This window comes from Dicentrarchus labrax, unplaced genomic scaffold, assembly GCF_905237075.1.
Source record: "Dicentrarchus labrax unplaced genomic scaffold, dlabrax2021, whole genome shotgun sequence".
NCBI lineage: Eukaryota > Metazoa > Chordata > Actinopteri > Moronidae > Dicentrarchus > Dicentrarchus labrax.
The window spans coordinates 10,529,405-10,551,829 of record NW_026136707.1 but is presented as its reverse complement, the minus strand read 5'-3'; the positions used below and the strand labels follow the sequence as shown (position 1 = coordinate 10,551,829).

At 42.3% G+C, this 22,425-nt stretch overlaps 2 protein-coding genes across 5 annotated transcripts; both read left to right on the top strand.

Moving 5' to 3' along the window:
- The first annotated feature begins 1,280 nt into the window (after positions 1 to 1,280).
- Positions 1,281 to 11,045, top strand: si:dkeyp-69b9.6 (zinc finger protein 865). 4 transcript variants are annotated; one of them, XM_051405994.1, is made up of 4 exons: positions 1,281 to 1,731; positions 2,216 to 2,330; positions 4,634 to 7,127; positions 7,416 to 11,045. In XM_051405994.1, the coding sequence occupies exons 3-4, from the start codon at positions 5,093 to 5,095 to the stop codon at positions 9,779 to 9,781; spliced, it is 4,401 nt and encodes a 1,466-aa protein (XP_051261954.1). In that variant the 5' UTR covers positions 1,281 to 1,731; positions 2,216 to 2,330; positions 4,634 to 5,092; the 3' UTR covers positions 9,782 to 11,045. The 4 variants fall into 4 exon arrangements, with proteins under 4 accessions (XP_051261954.1, XP_051261952.1, XP_051261953.1 ...); XM_051405992.1 differs by having other exon boundaries at positions 1,281 to 1,735; XM_051405993.1 differs by having other exon boundaries at positions 1,281 to 1,735; positions 2,216 to 2,346.
- Positions 11,046 to 12,505: 1,460 nt separating this feature from the next.
- On the top strand, positions 12,506 to 22,252 carry dbpb (D site albumin promoter binding protein b). Its single transcript, XM_051406139.1, has 5 exons — positions 12,506 to 13,635; positions 13,862 to 14,153; positions 14,926 to 15,417; positions 18,644 to 18,900; positions 19,831 to 22,252. The coding sequence occupies exons 2-5, from the start codon at positions 13,964 to 13,966 to the stop codon at positions 20,044 to 20,046; spliced, it is 1,155 nt and encodes a 384-aa protein (XP_051262099.1). The 5' UTR covers positions 12,506 to 13,635; positions 13,862 to 13,963; the 3' UTR covers positions 20,047 to 22,252.
- The last annotated feature ends 173 nt before the right edge of the window (positions 22,253 to 22,425 follow it).

Genomic DNA, 22,425 nt, shown 5'->3' with positions numbered 1-22,425 from the left:
GTGGCTCCTCAGCTCTAACACAAAACCTGCATGAAACTCAACATTTCATATAATTTAAACCTTATTACGCACATATTACTGTTAACTTATACAGGGTGGATTAATATGTAGAGCATACTAAAGAAATAACAAACAATATCTGACTGCTACTGGATACTTGAATTTCCCTCGGGATAAATAAAGTATCTTTCTATCCATCTATCCATCTATCTATCCATCTATCTATCTATCTATCTATCTATCTATCTATCTATCTATCTATCTATCTATCTATCTATATTTCATATGGATCTGGAAATGGAGTTTGCTGATGTGGGGCCGATCACGTGTAAACTGGCTCAATTGTGTAGATCTGGGTTTGGAAACAGAAAAGAGGAATTATATGTGTTCATAAATTAATTACTTTTTGCACCAGTCACAACAAGAGCTTTTAAAAGGTACGATTTATGGATGTGTTTGTGACTGAAAGGTCAGTAATAAATGAAATGAAGGCCTTAGTTTCCTGAACTACTTCTTTGTGAATACTAATCTATATTATTATACAGTTCATAAAATATCCAGACAAACTAGACAAACAAATTGGACTCAGAAGAGAGATAATTGCAAGTAAATGATGAGTTTTAGATTGTCAAAGGAGATACACATCCTATGAATAAAATGTACTTTTAAATGTATTTCTTAGAATCACTATATGTATATGTCATTATATATATATATATATATATATATATATTATTCATTTACACACCATATGTTTAAATACATATATATGTGATACATCATTAAATGTGATTTTCTGTAAAAACATTAAAATATAGGTTAAATATTGCCCCTGGATACCTGTTTTCTAAACCTCACCAGATTATACCTTTCTAAACAGGTATGTTAGAGTTTATACATAACCGATATAAAGTTTATTCCATTAATAATAGGCTACATTTAAATGTGTTATATGGCATAATTCAAAGTAGGAACTTATAATAAAATCTTGAATAAACAGTTAAAATAAACTAAAAAGATAAGAAACTTATCTTAAATATACTTTATAATATACTTTACTTCACTTCATGTTATAGCCTAAAGATATTATTATTATTATTATTATTATTATTATTATTATTATTCCTAACGGTATAATAGGCCTATAAGGCATCAGGCATTATGCAGCCTGGGGAGAAGTTATTAACCTCTCATTAAGGCTGGGTATGTTTGCATATAATCGGACAGAGGGTTGTGGAAGTGGAGTGGGCCAATAATTATCTGAATATGCAACATTTGTGTAAGAGGATCCCCCCTTTAACCAAACGCTGAATCCGCTGTGAGCCCTATTCAACCACCCGTGAGCCCCGCTTGTGCTACCCGGAAATATTACAAGGGCCGGAAAGGACCAATGTTAAGAGAGCACACGTCACTCACTTTTACCCAAAAATATTATCACCGACCACCCAAATTTTTCTCGGCCGTCGAAACCTTTAGCAAAAGCTCTCTGTCGGCGCGGAGGGTCGCAAACAAATGGCAAGGAGGCGGCTGCGGTATCCGTCGGCGTTGATTTCTGTCGGGGACGGTGTTCGCTTTCACCCAGCTCAGCATCAGTGAAAATGGCTCTGGCTAACGACTGGAAAACAGCACGCAGAAATGGAAGCGGACGATAGCTAGCTAGGCGGTTAGAAGAAGGCGTGACAGGCCTCATCCATCTCCAGAAAACCCCCCGTGCACTCTGCACCTGGATGCGTAGGTAAACATTTACCGAATATAGGGTGGCGTGGATGTATGTGCTAACGCTAGCATGGTAATGTTAACGGCAGTCGGCGTGCTTTTTAAATACTGTGTGTGTGTGTGTGTGTGTGTGTGCGGGGTTGGTGGTGGGGGGGGTGCAGGGGGGGGGGGGGGGTTGGGAAACGATGGCTAACGTTAGCAGCAGTGGTTGTGTGGTTTTCTAGATTGCGTGTGGCAGCAAATGGCTAAACACTCCGAGCCAGTGTGAAAATATGATGCTAAGGAGAACAAGTTTTTTTTCATGCAAGCGCGTCCAATGTTTTTTTTCTTCCTCCAAATGCTAGCCAATACTATTACAGGATGCTACCCCAAGTGGATCCGTTATTACTTGCGCCTGTAAAGGGTTGTTTTTTCTGCTAATGTTTACATTGTGCAGCGAGTGCGATGCTGGGGTTAATTTTGAGCATTTCTGCCCCTTTTTTTCTTCTCTTTTTTGCAGGATTTGGTGATTTTACATTAAAATGAGAGGCGGTCAGATATGCGATAGATTATCTCCCTCATCTGCCAGGGGAGCTCACTCCCCGCTAGGTTCATCGCATCGATTAGAGGAAACGGTAAGATTTTTACGAGGTGAGCAAAATGAGATTCAGAGTGAGTGATTATGCAGTTAGCCAGTGAAACATAACTTTCAGCCTCTTCAGAAGTACAATAATGGGCACTTTTTTTTTTTTTTACTTAAAGCAACAACTTACCTAAATCCAGACAAATAATTTACCATAATGCAACAGTTAAATTTTCTACTCTCCCCATTTTTTTGAAGTGCTTTTATTTAATTGAAGATGTGTAGATTTGTTCTATTGTTAGTTAGTTATAATTCGTCTTCACTGTTACTGCACATAATGAGTGCAAGTACAACAAAAAGCAGTGAACTGCAGACCAACCAGATAGTGCAAACAGTAGTAAAGTGCTACAGACATGAATAATAATGAATCAGTGTACTGGATGAATTATAACCAATATGTGCAATATGAACTTGATATCTACAGGTTGGTCATCCTCTTGTCCTACCTTATGGTACTATGCAGCACCTGATACTGTATAATTACACCCATTATTCCTACTCAGGTTATTGACCACTACTAGTATTCCTTTAAGAACAGTTATGAAAGGAAAGACCATCCCATATACTATATTTTTACATTATGTGGACTGGTTTTAGGCTTAGAATGAAACCAACAGAAGTTTAATGTACTAAATACTAACGTGTTTGTGTTTGTGTTTGTGACAGTCTGGTAATAAACAAACTAAAACAGAAATGGTAAAAAAAAAAAAAAAAAAGGTTTGTGCAAGTATGGTGAACTTTGGGGCTGGAAAAGGTGCTCACCTAAGTGCTAAATGAGGATCAAATGAAATTAATTAACATTTTTTTGCAGGACAGGTTGACCTACATTCAAAAACATTTAGTATGCCCTCTGATGACTAATGAATAGTTTCATTTTGAAAAGGAAAACCTGGATAAGGGACTGTGTCCCAGTGATATTCATCAATTTAAGGTATGCAGAAATATGACTTAACAAGGGCTCCTGAGACTGAATAACATCTTAAACTGAATGCACATTATCTGATATCTGATGAATCTTTATTATCACCTCATTTTAATGACTGCCGGTAAGTTGTGAAATGCATTGTTTAATTTTTGCTTATGTGATTTTGGATTTTATGTTGACCAAATTCCTTGTGGTAATAATTAAAAGCCATAATTTGCAGAATTGTGACCACACAAGTGATAAAATGTAGCGGAGATGCCACCAGTGTAAGTAGTACGGGTAAAATCCAAATGATCTGTTACACATGCACACCTGAATTTAACCAAAAGTGAGGAACCAGCTACCTAATGGGGGTTTTCATGCAATGCCGACACACCGCTCTGTATTCTGTCTGTACCTCTTCCTCAATAAACGTGGTACTTACAGAACTAGCCACATAAACTGTATTTATACTGTATACCTCATCTGAAAGGACAGCATATAAGTGTTAAAGGGTAGGTACGCTGGTGTATAATATTGTAATAAATTGGGTTACTATCTCCAAAGTAGCTTTATTAAATAAGCAACTTCCTGCCTCCTTTCACCATTAACTCGTCTTTAAGGCAGAGGCTTATTTTGAACACCTATATGTAAAGACAGTAAAAATGTTGGAAATAACTTTTGCCTCCTTAGTAAATATGAACATATGATATAAAGAATTGGCATTCATGTAACAATACTGGTTGTGCTGCAATCCAGCAGAACCACATCATGGTAAGTTATGACCAAATATAAGAGATTGCAAATGTTTATTAGCCTGTTGGAAGTGGCTGCAAAAGTAGAATTATCTGGAAAGAGACACCTTAAATAGTTGAGAATTGTATTTATTCACCTGACATAAGACTAAAACTTCACTTGTATATTGGTCACATTTCTAACTTAAACTGGTGGAGTAGACTCACGATAAGAAGAAACATTTGATAAGCAAATTGCAGCATAAACAAGAAACTAGCAATAACTGAAAATGAATTTATCAGGTGTGAATAAATCAAATCCAATATACATATTTTAAAAAGGGCAGCTTAAACCCAGTGTCAAAGTATTAAGCTGGTACTCTCTCCACTTACCTAAGTATAGAGATTCGTAATTACAATACTGAATGAATTTAAGTTATCATTTCACTTAATGTGGGTCATGGAGATAAATCTCTGTCTTTTGTAGTGTTACAGTACAGACATCGGTTTCTGTCTGTTAGATTCACTTTAATGGATGTGTCGCCTTGTTATAAGTTAGAAGCCTATTATTAAGTGACTGTAAGTGAAATTGTACTCAAAATTATAGTCCTGTTCCCTTCTATGACTTTCACCCCTTTTTGAATTTTGTTTTTTCAGCTATAGGGACTTCTCGACTGAACACGGATGAGGAATCTTGCTTAGATGAAGGAAAGTGTCAACGCAGTAACTCTCAAAGGAAACAAGAAGAAGTCATTTGAACTGCTTCTCAATAAAAAACTATTCTAAGCAATTTTGAAAGTAGGTGGAACTAATCTACATGTTAAAAAGACACTTTTACCCTTTGATCATAAACTCATCTTCCTGGCTACCCCACTCATTTTGGAAGTAGAGTGTGGGCAGCGGATGATCAACAGGGAGTAGCAGCACCAGAAGTAAACAATCTGGAGAGACGAACTTTAGATTTAAGACATTCAAGTAATTCTGGAAAAAAAATAAGTATCATAACCTCACCCTTAGGGTAAAGTTTGTCCTTCACTAGTCAGTGGTGGGATCATTGTTGCCTCTCCTAGCGCTGAAGGTTTGGCACCTGCACCCCCATGTGCCAGTGAGTGGGAAATGTTCCAATTTGGAAAATACAATCTGGACATTATAGAGATGTTAAGTGGGCACCAGGCCCACCAGTTTAAAGGCCTTGGTTTAGATCGACAACTACAGCATCAACAGCAAGTGCAACTTCACCAGCATCAACTCCAGCAGCAGCAGCAGCAGCAGGCTGAGTCTTCTGGAGCTCTTCTGTCTGGACTTGGCTTGGGCCCCCTGCAGGGGTCTAGAGGTAACGCCTTTTCTGATTCTGCCTCCATTTTTGCCAAGATGAGTGCCCCTCCTCCCCCACCTTTACAACAACAGCCTTCCTCATCTCAGAGCTCACGTTCAAAGTCAAGCAAGATGAGCAGCAGCAGCTCAAGCCATTCTTCAGGCTACCCACAGTTCCTGCGCTCTTTCCACCCGTCTGAGGCAGCACTAGCACAGGAGCAGTTACACCCAGGTGTAGGCCGCTTTGAGCACTTTGCTGGGGGAAGTAGCAGTAGTGGGAGTGCTGGGGGATTAGGAGGATTAGTAACATCAGCACCTCCACCCCCTCCTCCTCTGCATCCCGGCCTCTCTGTCCCCCAAGCATCATCTGGTCCCTCCTCTTCCTCTCCTTCCCCTTCAACCTCTGTGGCCACCTCTAATAACCCTCCTAGCAGCAGTGCAGTCAGCACATTGGGACACCAGTTGGTTGGGGCCCAGTCTGATGCACGGAGTCTTCACCAACAATTTAGTTGCATGTTAGCTGCTAATCAGTATTTCCTTTCTGGGGTGCCAGCTAATGCTAGTTTAGAGCAATTTCTTGTTCAACAGGGAACCCATAACCATTTAGGGCTTGGTTTAAGTCAGACAGGTGGGGAGCCTAGTACTAGTCTTGCACCACCTCCTGCTTTGCATTCTTCTCACCCACATGGCCACTCCACTCCCCAGTCACAGCAGGGTCCTCAGCAGCCTCCCCAGCAGCAGCAGCTTCCACCTCACACCCTATCTCATCCTCACTCTCATGCTCATCCTCACCACCCGCTCCACCCAGGCTCCCAGCCCTCATCACTAAGTGGCTTTGACTTCCAGGGCATCCCTGTACTCTCATCAAATCAAATAGCTTCTCTGATGCAGCAGGAAGCAGGTTTGCCCCTCCCCTTGCCACTTCATTTATCTTTATCTAAGGATGATGGCAAAGGGGAAAGCAGTGGGGGGGGGAGTAGTAGTAGTGGTAGCAGTAGCAGTAGGAGGAAGAAAGCTATGGCGGGCTATTTGCCACAGAGAAAATCAGAAAGCGCTAGTAATAGCAGCAGCAGCCATGGTCACAGCAGCCACACCGGTAATCCCAGCACTACTAGTAATGGTGGAGGACTTAGTCATGGTCAGCCCCCAGCTTTAATTGGGAGTGGGGTTGGTATGTCAAATATGGGGGGGGACCCATCATCCCTGCTTGCCTCATCATCTTCATCCTCATCAGTAGTTTCTTCCTCCTCCTCCTCTGCTCCCTCTTCCACTGCTGCCTCAGTACTGGTTACTAATGATTCTCACCTTTCTAAATCTGATAACCAGAGCTCAATGCAACCCAACCCCACAGAGTCTGATTCAGAGCCCGTTTATAGCTGCGGAGATTGTGGCAAAAGCTTCCCTCACCTTTCAAGCCTTCGCAGGCATTTGCGCATGCATGAGCCAACCACAGCAGGTACTAGCAATTCTAGCACTACTGGCCCTAACCCTGTTCATATTAAAACACAGCCCGACCCAAGCCTTCCCCATTCGACCCAAGAAACTCCCCAACCCTCATCCAATTCTTGTCCTAGCCCAGACAAAATATTTCATTGCCCTGAATGTGGCAAAGGCTTTAAGAAAAAAGGGCACCTCCTGCAACATGGTGTTATACACTCTTCAGCCCGCCCATATGGCTGCTCCACCTGCTCTCGGGCTTTTAATCGTAGAGAGTCACTGACACGCCATGAGAAGATACATGAGGAAAAGCCATTCCGATGTCCCGCCTGTGGTCGTGCCTTCCGTGAGAGCACCTCTCTACTCAACCATGCTGCCTCAGGCACCTGCGGCAAGCCAGGTAGGGGACCCAAACAAAGGGGCGGCAAGACAGGAGCTGATGGTGAGGACAGAGTCGGGGGAGGGGGTGGAGGAGGTAACGGAGGAGGGGGAACTTATCAGAGCAATAGAGGGGTTATTTATGGGAAAACTGAGGAAGAAGATGGTGTAATCATTGTGGGGGAAGGAGAACCAAAATCAGGTTTAGGATGTGATGGTCTGTTTCAGTCTGGAAGGGGAGGGAATTCAAATGACAGGGACAGAACAGATGGTAAATACCCCACTGACTACTCTCGGAATCGTTACACAGGCTACCATGATGACCACCGTTCTCAAGGTAATCCATCTCCATGCTACTCTGGTGCCTCCCCCTGTGGAAGTGGGATGGCGGGCCCAGCTCTGAGAAAGGCACCCCTGGCCCCAACACTGCATCCACACTCACAGAGCCACAGCCAGCACCACCATCCGCAGCAACAGCCCCACCTGCCCCTTTCTTCTCTACTGGATGACTCAGAGGATGATGTCACTAGCTCTGTCAATAATGCAATCTCTGCTATAACAGCAGCTAGTAACAGTGGAAATAGAGGGGATGATAGGGGAGACATCATAGGAGGTCTACTAGGTGGTCTTGGTTTAGGTCCTCTGGGCTCACCCTCATCAACATCTGGTATGGATAAGAATTTCAGAGGTGTTGGTAGCCAGGAGGCTATGAGCAGCAATCCACAGAATCCTACTGCCAAACCAAAACGTCCCCGCAAACCCAGAGCTAAGAAAGATCCTGCACCTGGTGGACAGCCCCCCAAACGTAGGCAATACACCCCCAGAATGGGGCCCAGTGGGCTCCCACGCACTCACCTCTGCAGTGTCTGCGGTAAGGGATTTGCACGTCGCGAGACCCTGCGCAGGCATGACCGCATCCATACTGGAGAGAAGCCCCACCACTGCGCTGTGTGTGGAAAGTATTTTAGAGAAGCTTTTCACCTCAGCAAGCATCAAACAGTCCACTCTGGGGCAAAGAATTACAAATGCAGCATCTGTGGGAAAGAGTTTGGTTACTCCCAGAGCCTCAGGAGGCACAGCAAACTCCACCAGAAAGGGGAGCTGGAAGAGGTGCCCACAACACCTGCTGCGGAGAACCTTAACAGCTTTAACCCAAACCCTCAATGTAGCGTGGCCCAAGACAGGAGCCAGAACCAAGCACCAAGCACCTCCTCCTATTACTACTCTCAAGACGTCAAGCCTCAAGACACCAACCCCCAGCCTCAACCTCCACCCCCGCCCCAACCACAGCCCCCGCCTCCGCCTCGACTCTACACCTGTGCTATATGTTGGAAGTCTTTCCGTCATCACTTCCACCTGACTGCCCATCACCAGACGGTTCACGAAGGTGGGGGTGAAAAGCTCTTCTGCTGTGAGGTATGTGGCAAAGCATTTGCTTACTCTAACAGCCTCACTCGACATAAGCAGTCGCAGCATGGGATGACCCGCAGTGAACCGTCTAACCCGCAAGAAGGCAGCAGTGGGTCTGGAGACAACAGAGGTGGGAGTGATGTTAATCAGTCAGCATCAGAGAGCGAGGCTGCCACCAATGCCCTGCTACAGATGGCTCCTTCCACAGAAGGCCATGGAGGGCAGAGTCTTAGTGTCGTCACTCATAGCCACCAACAAGCACCCCCGCAACCACCAGCTGGTTACTCTCCCCTCTTTTACGATGCAGCCCATTCTTCAGCCTCTAATGCTCCATCTTACTCGCAGCCTCTGCCTCCAAACTCAACAATCATGGCCCCCCAGCACCCCCATTCCCCAGCCGGGGTGAAAGGAGAGCACATATATCCAGCTGGATCCCGTAGCCGTACGCTTCACACCACAGCCCCGTTCCAGCCCCTCACGGAACTGCCCTCCACTGAACATCATCATCTGCATCATCATCACCATCACTCCCACCATCATCCTCATCATCAGTCCGGTACCCAGTCCCACCAACACCTTGACTGCAGCATCCAGTTGTCACAGGATGACATGAGACGACACAAGAAGAAAAAAAAAAAGTCCAACAGGAGAGATTGGAGGGAAAATAAATGGGAATCCCAAGATCTAGTCAGATTCGATGGAAGCAAAAGGAAGAAAAAGATACGTTGTACAATAAGAGGGCAGTTGAATAAAAAACAAGGCTCTCTTCGTTTGACAATTAGGCGAGGAGAAGGATCAGGTGGTGGAGGGTATAAGCTTGTCAACACTGGGGGAATGAAGGTGCAGATCCTGTCGTCTCTTAAAGTCCCTGTGAAGCGTTTTGGCTGTCCTATATGCCCTAATTCTGTGTTTTCCCGTAAAGCGGGACTGCTAGTCCACATGGCAGTAAAACACCCACAGAAAGCCTCGACCACTCAGGAGCGACTAAGGTGCAGCGTATGTGGGAAGCAGTCTCACAGGCCTTTGGCAGCCTTCATCCATCGGGCCTCCCATCGTGCCAGAGGGACTTTCTCCTGCCGACGCTGCTCCACTCGCTTCTGGAATGCAACACTTCTCCACAGGCACAAGGTGTCCTGCCGCCGCAGGGCTAAAGGACTGCAGCGAGGAGATGCTAACAGGCTGAAGCTTTCAAAGAGACCAGGAGAAAGACAGACCCAAGAGGGTCAGGGGGAGATGCCATACCTACAGGGACCATACAGATACTGAGCATCCTGGTATCTAAAAAAAGAGTGGCATACAAGAGGGATATTTCAGTTGTAAAATGGGAAGGTGAGAAAAAAGGGACTTGAAAGGGCACGCTGCCTTCTAGGAGAATTTGCCTCATGTCTCATGTTGACATCTACTCTGCTGACTATTAGAATGAGTGTTAACAACTACTGTAGAGCATCCTATAAAATATCACCAGAAATTCTTCCAGATTATATTGGAAGGTGTTTTCAAAGACGTGACTGTTTCCATAGGTTCATTAACCCCTTAAGTGCATTGACACTGCTTGGCTGACACTGTGCAGTTACTAGACAAGTTTAGGTGAAATGACCTGCTAATGTATCTCTCTTCCCCATAACTAGAATCCCTGCTACACCTCTTGCTGTATGATAAACGTCTCTGCCGTGTACTTTGTCTTGTTGTTGTTCACTTAGAGGCTCTGAGGATTTTTTAAAAATGTAAAGTGCATTTATTAGGAGTAGGGACATGGGGACAAAGACCTTTGTTGATAGTTTGTCAGTGCATGTTTGTTCTCTGGTCAAGTTTTTTGCTGAGGTTGTGAAATCACTCCTACAGTATGTGATGGTTTATTCAGTATATCCCCAGAAGTTTGTAGTGTTAAACTTGATTTGAAAGTTGCTCAATATTCCCTAGTGATTTAATCACATATAGATAAAATGTCAAAGTTGCTGGTAATTAGCATTACAAGGATCCCTCTCCTGCCAAAATGAAGAAACTTACAAAAAGCCTTGCTTAGTATGTTCACTTTACTTCATTTATTTGAGATATTCCTAGCTTTTATACCAAGAGATTGAAAACAGGTTAAACAAGTGGACTGTAACACATGTTTATCTCATGTTATTTGTATGCTCTTTTTAGCAGTGATTATTTCTACAGTACTTCACGGTGTGTTAAAGACAAGGACCTATCATAATAGAAACAAATGTAATATTCCATGTATTTATGTGTGTAACCCAATCAGTCTTCATGCCAATCTTATACTTAACCCCTTCTACCTTTTACTTTTTGCTGAGTTGCAATCATATTCTTACTGTCAAGCCTTGTTTTTTTTTTCTTCTAAAGAAAAATAAGTTTTAAGTAAATCTTGTCACTTTATTCACATATGAAATGTTCATACCCCTGTCAAGCCTTGTTTTTTTTTTCTTCTAAAGAAAAATGATAGTTTTAGTAGATTTCTATCACATTATTTACTGAGAAGTCAGTAGTTGATTATATTTCAGCAATGAATAAACCTTAAGTGTAATCATTTGTTTTCCTTTCATTTCTCATTCAAAATTACCTACTGCAATATCCAAAAGATGGTACAAACTGTTGGTCAATGAACACGAGTAAGTTGTAACTGTAACCAAAGTCAATATTGAAGTTTTACAATTATATTTAGCTTCATGTCCTGTGTGAATTACATATCACTCTGTGGGTTAAATGGATTTCAGGATGTAGTTGATATACCAATAAATTTCATCAAAGTTCATAGGTTTACTAATGTTATTGGCCAGATTACTCCAGGGTGATGAATTGTTTTCAATAGTTTAAAATCTACAGTATATTATCACCATACTTGAAATAAACGGCTGTGTAAAACTTCTCACTTTTAACTCCACAAGATGGCAGTAAGCAACTCATTTTCCTCCACTCTTGGCCTGGTGTGGATGAGTGTGGCAGTCACATGGATTTTGCACTGATAGGGGGTGGACTGGAGAGGCTGAGTGTTGTGTGACTGAATTATGTGCCTGTCTGCTGTTTACTACAAGATTAATGCCACAAAGTAAACAAAATGCTTGAGCACCACTCAGTAATCTCACTGAATGTTTACACATTAATGTGGTGTAAGAGTAAAATTCAAATGCATGTGATTTTACATTTGTGTGAAGTGTAAATTCACTGCATTAGGAAATAATATTATTTGTTACTGTGATTGCAAATCAATGATTTTGCGGTAGAAAGAAGCTACACTGAAGTTGACCCCAACCACACAGTGTCCTACAAGTGATGGAGTTTCTATAGAAGAGTTTACAGTCATAAGTTTGTGCATTTGCATTCATATAATTATAAAAATCAACCTCTTGCTTGCAAATGTCTTGATTGCAAACAAAAAATGATTACTCACACCCATTCACTGCTGTTTACTGTGGAGTGACAGGTGGTAACCATCTTAGGGCCCCACAGCTGGACAAAATGTCCAGTTTTATTTTGAGAGAAAAACAAGGGACAGTGTTAACTGAAGGTGCACTGAACCTCCTCCTTGCAGTTGACAGCACTATTACATTAAATATTACTCACATTTATTGCTTTATACTCTTATTTACTTGTATTATTTATAAAAGATTTGAGCTGTATGACGACCCAAGTCTGTCAACTGTTCAAATGTAAACTTTTTTCATGTCCAACTCTTTTTAAACCCCCCCACAAAGGGCTGAATTCCTGCGGCGCGCTATGTTTTTCATGTGCTCTGCAACTGTACAGTAGACCAGACAGCCCTCGCGCTTTTTGTGTTTCGAACTGGTCTCACGCGGCAGTGGCATGCACGGGGGGAATCCGAGCGGGCGGGTTTATTCGACCTATTTCTGTCCAATGGGAGCTCGTCGTGGGCGGAGCTACGGGCCTCCGCGGCCAATCGGAGCGAGAGCCGCGAGCGGACAGGCTTCGTCTCCGCGTGCCTGATACACGTGAGCTGGAACAGCTATTGTACGCCGGGAGGCAACGTGCTGAAGAGTTCCTCTCGCCTGAAAAAACGGCACACTCACGTTTTCAGTGGATTACAAGGAAACTGGAAAAGCCATGCTGCACTACCCGATTATTAAAAGAAAGATAAAAACATCTCTAATAGGGATGAGTACAAGTTGTGAGGCAGTGAGCCTGCGCAGATCTAAATGAGTTATTTATAATGGGTGTTTTAAAAGTGTAATAATAATATTTAATGTGATCATACTGGAGGTTTTAAACGCTCACAGGTGTGACGCCGCGGCGTAAACAACCAACCGACCAGGTAAAGTCACACAGTTGTTGGTACCTGTCAGACAAAACAACACAGCCTGTTCAACCTCGGGAGTGTGGCACGAGGGTAGGTGTGTCTCATAAATAATGAGCGAGGGGCTGAGAGGTCTGTTAAAAGCCGTGGCCCCGCCCACCTCGCGCCTCGCTCGCCTTGATCCGCGAGGTGTGACGTCACGTGAACTGCTCGTGTTCGTTCCAGCTGAGAGAGAGAGAGAGAGAGAGAGAGAGAGAGAGCACGGTCGGACGTGGACGTCGCACGGCCCAAACACAGACCGAAGCCCGTGAGCCCGTGACTGGATCCACCGGATGCAAAAAAAAGTACAGACAGAAAGAGGAAACGACCCCCTCCTCCCCCCGCGACGGACAGCAGAGCGCGACAGCAGAGGAGAGAAACACCAATACAACTTGTCATCTGACCAACACAGCCACTGCCCTCGTCGCTGAGTGTGGTTTTTTTTTACTGTTCACACTGTTTCGGTTGTTTTGTTTTGACGGGCTGTTTTTTGGCTCTTGCAACTATTTTTATTTTTTGGAGGATCTTCTTCCTTTTATTTTTGCATTGCCGGACGATAAAACTCGGGATATTAACTCTTCAAGTTTTTTTATTTGTGACATTCGTCCCTGTCCGTGCAAGTCTGCGGATTTCATTGTCAGTCTCAGCGCCTTTTTGTATTATTATATGGACAGTGTTGTTACTCAGATGGTCTGACTGTCCCTCCCACACGGAGAATAACAGCTTGATCTTGAACAGTTTCAACAACCTACAACTGCAATGGAATATTTTGATGTAAATATCTCTGCAAGGAAATAAGGGAACTCTTCATAACTACAAGTTACAGGTAAGGAGGAAAAAAAAAAGCTTTTATTTTGTAACTAAAAGTGTTCAAAGTATAATTAAACTGCGTCATTAATTCTGTGCTCATACTTTGCAATTACATTACAATGGTTGCTTTATTCTTCATGGACACTTCTCAAAACTATCTCTCTCTCTCTCTCTCTCTCTCCCCCCCCTCCTCTCTCCCCCCTCCACCCCCCCACCCCGCGGCTGCACGCTCACACGCACAGTCATCCAGCACACTTGGTCCTATTGGTAGGTGCTTCGGTCAGTTTGCCACGCCCCTTTCAAGTGCCCCAGGTGTCTCTTTTTCCAACTCCGTCTGGTCCAGGATGTCCAGGCAGCTCACCCAGCTTCCGACCCCCGACCTCCCAGCTGGCGCAAGCCCACAGTTTGGAAGTTGTACTCAGCCTGCTGGCTCCCTAACAGGGGGGCATCTCAGCTCAATGACGGGTCTAAAATCCCTCCTGCAGCATCCCATGAAGGGAGACCAGCGTTTGAAAAGCCCATGTGATACAAAAGGTGAGAAACTCTCTCTCATTATGATTGAATTAATACTGTGTCACGGTGTGTTGTTTATGTGCAGCACCATAGCACGTGACACAGTCTGTCTTCAGTGTGTGCAGTGACAGAGCATGAATAAATCATACCGGTCTGTTCCACCCGCTGCTGCTTTTTTTATTATTATTGCAATACAAATATATAACAATATTATATAATAAACATTACATTTGTCACATTTTAATGGCACAATATTTAACACAAAAGTCAACATCATACATATTTATGATGACTCTTCCACGACCCCATGAGTGTTCACCTGGATTATAATCCCTTCTTCAAATTATAGGACCCAGATTACACTGAGTGATAACGTGTTTTGTTGCAGCTGTTAATGCAGTGCAGGCGTGCATCCTGGCTGCTTACTGTGCCAAAAACGTACCTTCAGCTATTGTGAGATTTGTTCAGGAGCTTATGTATATGTTATGGCAACAAATTGGTTTTCAGCTCTTGCTTAATGCTGCAATTCAGCTACCATCTGGTCCATCTGTGAGTGTGTGTGTGTGTGTGTGTGTGTGTGTGTGTGTGTGTGTGTGTGTGTGTGTGGAGACAGTATGATAGACTTCTTCAGAAGTGCATCTTATGGATACACCTGCACCCCAAATATGGAGAGTTGCCACAGAATAAAGTATCTCAAGAAAACCTTGTTGGGCGTACTGAAAGCTGTTAAAGTCACCCCAGAGTTATTCTTCATTCTGTACTAATAATGGTTCTGCTCTTCTATCTCTGGCAGACAAAGAGAGGCTGGACCTTGATGAGGACTCCATGGGAGTGTGCCCCATGAGGAATGGCAGTGGAATAGGCAACAGCAATAGCAGTAATGGCTGTGGAGGAGGAGGAGGAGGTGGAGGAGGAGGAGGTGGTGGTAGTGGTGCTGGAAGTGGAAATGGAGGAGGAAGTTTCAACCAGTTCTTGGGGCCTCTCTTGTGGGATCGCACCCTGCCTGCAGATGGGGGCCTCTTCCAGCTTCAGTACATGGACTTGGAGGAGTTTCTGACTGAAAATGGAATGGGCAGCATGCATAACAACAACAGCTCCAGCTCAGCCCAGATCCCCTCACAGAGCTCCCAGTCGGCTGTTCCCAACCAGAGCTCCCAGTGCCTACCGCCCTCGTCACCGCCTGGTTCTTCATCTTCATCACCTTCGTCCTCTTCATCCCCATCGCTCATTGGTCTGGAGGTGGCTCAGCCCCAGAGCCTTGCAGGAGGAAGCGACTGTCTGCATGGTGAGTTCACTTACATGGAGCATTTTTTTGTTCTGAGTTTAATAGGCGGACAGTCGAATCAGAGAGTGAAAGAATGAGCGAGGACAGTTAATTCTTCAATGTTTTTGTCCATTATCAGCTCACAACAACAGTATCATGGAAGAGGGTTCTGAAAACTTTGCAGAGTTGACAGGCTGAAGGACACAAATTGTACCCTGCCACTGATATGAGACTAGTTGAACCTACAATTCAATAATGGTTGAGATCTAATCAAGGTTATGTGGCACGCTTGCAGTGTTCCCACGGGCTAGTGATTCAGCATTTTGACTCTCCTTTCAGTTTATAACAAATGCCATGGTGACCAAGCATTTTTCTGACCTGTGGGGACAAACTGAAGGCAGGAGATACAGTCACATGGCTCAGAATGCAAAGTCAACTTGAAAGAGACAACACAGGGCGTAGAAAGGGCCCCTGAAATGTACTTTTCATTTTGTTGCATTGTGCAGGGTTAAAAGTTAGCAAAGGGAGCAGGGAGAAAAAAGAACGAGGAGGAGAATTTGAGAGAAAGAGGTCCAGTAAAGAAAGAAGTCTTGAGTTATTTGATGAGTCAACCTCACAGCAATGACAAGGAGGTTTGGTTTGGTTTGGCATGTGATCTATGTACTGCAGTGTACAACACAATCAGCATTCAATCTCAGCCAATTATTAATGTGCAGCAGGGTCAAAACAGTACAGAGAGAGAGAGAGAGAGAGAGGGAGGAAAGTGTGTTGAGTGTTTGCGGTTGCGTGTCTTTAAATCTCTCCCCACTTCACACGCCACAGCCATGTGTACGCGTCAGTACACGTGCCGAGGCTGAAAGTACTGGAGTGAGAGAACTAGAGGCAGGGCCAGTAGACACATGGAGGAGGAGCCCACAGGGGGAGGGACAGACAGAGCAACAGGAAGAGTTTCCCAGTACTGCTGGACTTCAAACAGAACATTTGATCAACAATGAATGACATTAAGTACACTAATATGCAGAAGATAATGTTATACTCGCATTTTGGATGTTGATGCAGGAACTTTAATTCAGTCCTTCAGTAAGTGCATATTTATAAACTCTGATACATTTATATTGTCCTATGCATTTGGATTACAGCCCCTTTTATACAAAATCTTATAATTACATGAAACTAATTTGTGAGACTAATTAAAATAAAAAAATAATTTAGAAATTAAGACTAAAGTAGACTATTTTTGAGTCTTAATTCATATTATTCTGTGGCTGATTTTACTGAAGCCAGTGAATAATTCTCTTCAACTCTCCCAAAGCTTGAAACTAGAGAAGCTGTATTCTGTTCTGCATTATCATAAAGGTGCCCAACCAACAGCTGCTTCATGAATATTGAGTGAAGCAACTCCTGACAACATGTGATTATATTAGGTACCTAAGGAGGAGTAGGGCTACTGTTTGTCCTCACAACAGCGTCAGGCCTTTTTGGAATGCTGATGTATGAGTCCTGAAATGTGCGTGGTCACATTTCAGGCCATCTCTTCAAAAGTGAAAGCCTCCTGTTCTCTGAGGGCTGAAAGCACGTGAACAAACATGCACCAAATCAACTTAGTAAGTCTGCTTTCCAGAGCTTTCCAAAAAGCAGGGAGAGGCAACCTTGTACCACAGGAGAGCTGAGGGTTTGCAGGTTTTTAATCCAACAGAACAGTACACCAGGTGGTTGCACTGACTAGTTCCTGCTGTCAGGTTTAAGCAGCAGAAATCCTTGAAATTTATCCAACACAGAGGAAAAAACGTGCATAGTTTCTGGCCTCACTTGGGTGCCTACAGTATCATAAGTTTCAGTGATGTTTAGACCCGCTGATTATGTTAATGAGACATTTCATTTGTTTTGCTGTGTTATGGAGGCATTGTCATTGTGGAACATGGGAATGTCATGAGGGAACACTTTACACCTCAGGGTGAACCTGGTGTGTCTTTATATTACTTGGCCATTACATAGCCATTACTCATATGATAGCTGCTCACATATTACAGATACACAGATAACCAGTGGAAGCACATTATAGATAGAAGGGATGGTTTTGTTTTTCTGACTGTTCTTCCAAATACTGAGTGCACCACGTTGTGTGCTGACTGAAGTTGTTTGTGTCCCTCATATAATGTGATGCCAAATTAAATTAAGTTGAAATGGTCAGACACAGTTTAGGCTAACACATAACTCTGCCTAGCGTTAGTTTAAAACTGTGATATATTCATGTTTAAAGTCTTCATGTGGATCATACTAATTGAATTTGAATATATATATAATAAGTGTGTTGATTGCGCTGTTTGTGTATGTAGATATACGAACAGTTAATGGGAGTTTTGTGCTCTTACAGTGAGGCAAACTCAGTTGAGTGAAGTGCATTGGGCCTTAAAGGGGGTGGGGTGAGGTTTAACCCTATACTGGCCCCACTTAAAGAAACTGGTTTTAAGGGGAGGGGTAGAAAGTTGCAAAAACATTTCCACTTTTAGATTTCTCTATTGGTATTTAGTTCTGCATGTATTTGGTCAGAATTTGTGGTTTTGATTGATAACAGTAGCCAGTATCATGCACTGATTGAATTCATGTGGTTGTGGGAGGAGTGCAGGAGACAGCTTAAAGAGATTCCTTAAGGACTATAGTAACATTTTTGTTAGGAGAGATAGATAATCCATCCATTATTGACAGTTTGCAGATGTGTAATTAATCATATACTGTATATCAGTGATTATTTGATCTAGTAGCAGTGCTTGATATAAAAAAAATAGATTATCTTATAATCTGCTACAAAAATGTATTATGGAAAAGCCAAATCTTTGCAAGTACGTCTTAATACAGCAACCTGTAGCTCCATTATATCTGTTATTCTGCATGCTAAAAATTATATATATATGATATTCTATAATAATACGTAGTTGTAGAGCATCTTATCAGAATATTCTTCAAAGATTATCTTGGCCCTGGAAACATTACTGTCCATGAAAGCTGACAGAAAAAAACGTCCTCAGTTCTTTGGAAGCAGTGAAGGGCGAAGGAATGTTGTTTGTTGTTAACAACACTAAGAGAGTAGCTCTCTGCTTCCATCTGGTGGTCATTATGCTGTAATACTGCATGTGTTTATATTGTTGTCTTAGCTGTCATCTTACTCTATCTTAGGTTTGACAATTTCAGGATGCATGTAGTTCAGTGAAGAGCATGTAAATCTGATTTTTCTTCCCTCTAATTTCAGGGAGTCAGACGAGTATGAACGATTCCTGTGAGTCACCCTGTTCCTCCTCCTCGTCCTCCTGTCCACCTCTGCTGACACCCACGGGCAGCGGGCCAGATGCGGTGGAAATGTTTGACATGGATGCTTCAGACACAATGTCCAACTCCTCTGGCCAGCAGAACTTCGACCCCATGAGGTGCTCCTTCAGTGAAGAGGAGCTCAAGCCACAGCCAATGATCAAGAAGGCTCGCAAGATCCTGGTTCCTGATAACATGAAGGTGAGTCTGAAGTCTTCAGAGCAGTGGTGGTCAGTTTGCACAATGGGAGAGAAGTAATATTAGGTCATGATTAGCTAATTTAAAGGCCTCATAAATGAATTAATTATTTGTTAATGGGATGTCTTTAAATTCCTTTTAATGTCTGACCAACAGTCTAATACCCAAACATAATTAATGATATAACAAAGAGCAAAGCAGCAAATCCTCACATTTGAGAAGCTGGAACCAGAAAATCTTTTTTTGCTTTATAATTGACTTTTGACAATTAATCAGTTATCAAAATTGATTTATTTTCTCTCAATCAACTAATTGTTATAGCTGGTATAGTTATACAGAACTAAATTAGGGGAAAGCACACACATTGAACGCACCGATTGGTAATGGACTCACTACTTTGACAGACTACTGTAAATATGTAAGGAAGTAAAGATGTATTTATGTATTATTGCTTTTTTTTCATAATGAAAGCATTAAATATCAGCAGGATAAAAACAATCACAAGAGAGACAAACTAGAAAAACAGGCCTCTAATAAGAGGTAAGAGTTTAGAAGTGGTGGAGTCGTACTGTTGGTAATATATGGAAGAACACAAAATATTCCACAGTAAATAAGACTTTTTTATTCTTAAGGTTATTTCTCCAGCAGTGGGATGTAGGATGTTTGCATACTTTATTTCTTCTCAGACATTAACTCAGCACAGACCAAACTCTGATAGGAACACACTCATTCATGGCCAAACACCCACGTTACCAATAACAGGATTGGAGTTGTGTACTGTACAAGTTTGACCGTTCATTGATTATTTTATTGAAGTACTTCTACCCAATAATGCCTTGATTCCCTAATCAATCAAGGCAAATAGTTTAATTACATCAAATTGGCAGATGGTGAAATAATCAATGTGTACTATTTTCGTTTGTCCTCTCTTAGGATGAGAAGTACTGGACCAGGAGGTATAAAAACAATGAAGCAGCAAAGCGTTCCAGAGATGCTCGCCGTCTCAAGGAGAACCAAATATCAGTGCGCGCTGCCTACCTGGAGAGAGAGAACGCCGCTCTCCGACAGGAAGTGGCCGAGATACGGAAGGAACTTGGCCGTTGTCGCAACATCCTTAGTAAATACGAGAACCGTCTCGCTGACCAGTGATGAAGGCGTGGAAGGCCTGGAATCAGGAAGAGGAGGAATTAAAGCTGGATTAAATTTAAGACTCTGAATTTTTGGGGTGGACAGAATGGACAGAATGGGGTCAAGAAAATGGTGATGATGATGAGGAAGCTGATGATTATGATGATGAATGTATAAGACAAGGAGAAGGTTTGTGTAATGAAGCTCAGGTGTCTTGTTTTGTTGAGGTGTCAGCTCTTAAAAGTGAAAGACAGAGAGAATAATTTAACAGATGAAAGATGTGACTTTTAAGAGTTTTGTTATTGGAGAATTGTATATTTTTATAATACTTAAGAAAAATTAGAGGGAGAGCAAATTTGGAGAATAATTTTGTATATTTTCTACATGACGGGGACATAGAGACCGGGCAAAGCTATGGTAAATATCTTTTTATTATAGATGAGTCAGGAGATGTTTAACTGGTGGTCAGCCATCGATGGGTATTTTTCGACTTGATTATTATAGTCAGGATGCAGCAGCAGGGGCGAGGACGCATGTAACAATTGTAATATAGAGAGCAAAAATTATCTTATAATCGTATAGTTCAACATTTTTGTGGATTTTACTCAAGCACTTATTTTTTTTCCTGTTATGTTTCTGTCACTGGGAATGGGCATGCTAGAGAGAAACAACATGAGAGACAAGGGGAGACACCATGTAAACAATCCAGCACTACCTTCAACACTCGTCTTGACCAGTCTTGTGAGCTCTTTTTTAATAGAACATTTTTTTTACTAATTGACTTTGAGTTCCCCAACAATATTAGTACTCTGTACTTTGAGCTTAACTTTATGCGATTGGTACATCTTTCTCTAGTCCATACTTGTATCTTTGACTTTGACTCTTTTTCTCTATCCCAGTTGAGTGCTTTTAATCTGCTCTGGTGTTTTTCGTATCTTACTTAAGCTGGTGAAAGCCTGCTGTTGTGATGCCCTGGGTAACTCTGCTCCTCTTGATCCTCTCTTTGAATTGTTGGGACATTTTCTCTTCCTCTGTTTCTATATCCAACTGCTCTATTTCTGTCTGCTCTCACTTACAGCCAATCCCCTTACAGTTATGTGCAAACTCTTCATAACATTTTGTCCCTGTGTCTCTCTTGTACCTCAACGGTGCATAGAGTAGTTAAAATCTCAGTGTTGTAAGGTTTTCTGAAATAGTAATCAACCTTCCCAGTAAAACGCACATGGTTACTTTACTGTATACTTTATGAAAACACTTTAATTAGCATTATAATGGGGGGAGAAATGTTGTGTATATTGGATAGGCCTATACTATTTTGTGTATTTTATGTATTCCAGGAGATGGGTTGAATACCCCCATTGAGTGGAATGGTGTTAACTTCTCAGATTTCTGGGAGAAATAAAAGCCAAAATTTCCTATGTTGATCCACAAAGCTTGTTGCTATTTAGTGCTTTTTTCAATACTGCTCCTTCTTTACTGTTTACTCCTGTTATTACTTTTTACTGTATCTATAAACTTCTCTGTGTACCCACAACACCTACACAGGGGCATGGTACACTATGTTATGTTCCTGGAGGAGGGGTGACTAGTAATAGAGTGTGATTTTAAACCCCTTAATGACCATGATGAATAGTTACCATTACTGCTATTATTATTGTTATGGTTATGATGATTATCCCTCTTGTTGTTGCTGTTCTATATTATTGAATGATTTTCTTTCTTTGGATAAACATGATCAGTTGCACCTTGAAACATCTTCAGTGTTCCTCAGAAAGACAATTCAAAGGAAAAAACCCTCACTGTCTGCCAATTGCATCCTGTCTCAGACCTCCAAACATTACTCGGACACTACTGCCACCTTGGTTTCTTTGACAATGAATTTCACGTGGCTCAATAGCTTGAACATGATGTTCATGCGGACTTACTTTACCTTTTCCTGGTGACCTCTTCTGTTCCCCAGTGGTGTATGGACTATGCACACTATCAATATGCTCCTTGTTGGTTTATTTCAGCCTCTGTCACCTCAATCAGTGATTGTTTGCTCTCCCAACAGGATTTAGTCTCTAATATCTTCACAGATGTGGTTGATAAATCTTTTAGTGACTCTTAATTGAACTACAACTGCCCTGCTGCATCAGTGGTGTCCATGGTGCCCAGCCCACTCAGTGCTGGTTATTTGGATGTAGTCAAGATTTTTCCAACACCAATAAAAGATTGTTCTCATTCACTACTGCTTTGCTTTCCTGAGGTGCTTTCATCACATTGTTTTTTAGTAGCTCTGCATGCTTCTCTTCAGCTTTGTGTGCCTGCAACTTGAATTTAAGCCCAGCCTGGATCGGGAGAATGGGCAACAGAGGTCAAATTTCTGGAGATGACTACTACTTTATTTATTTACTTAAG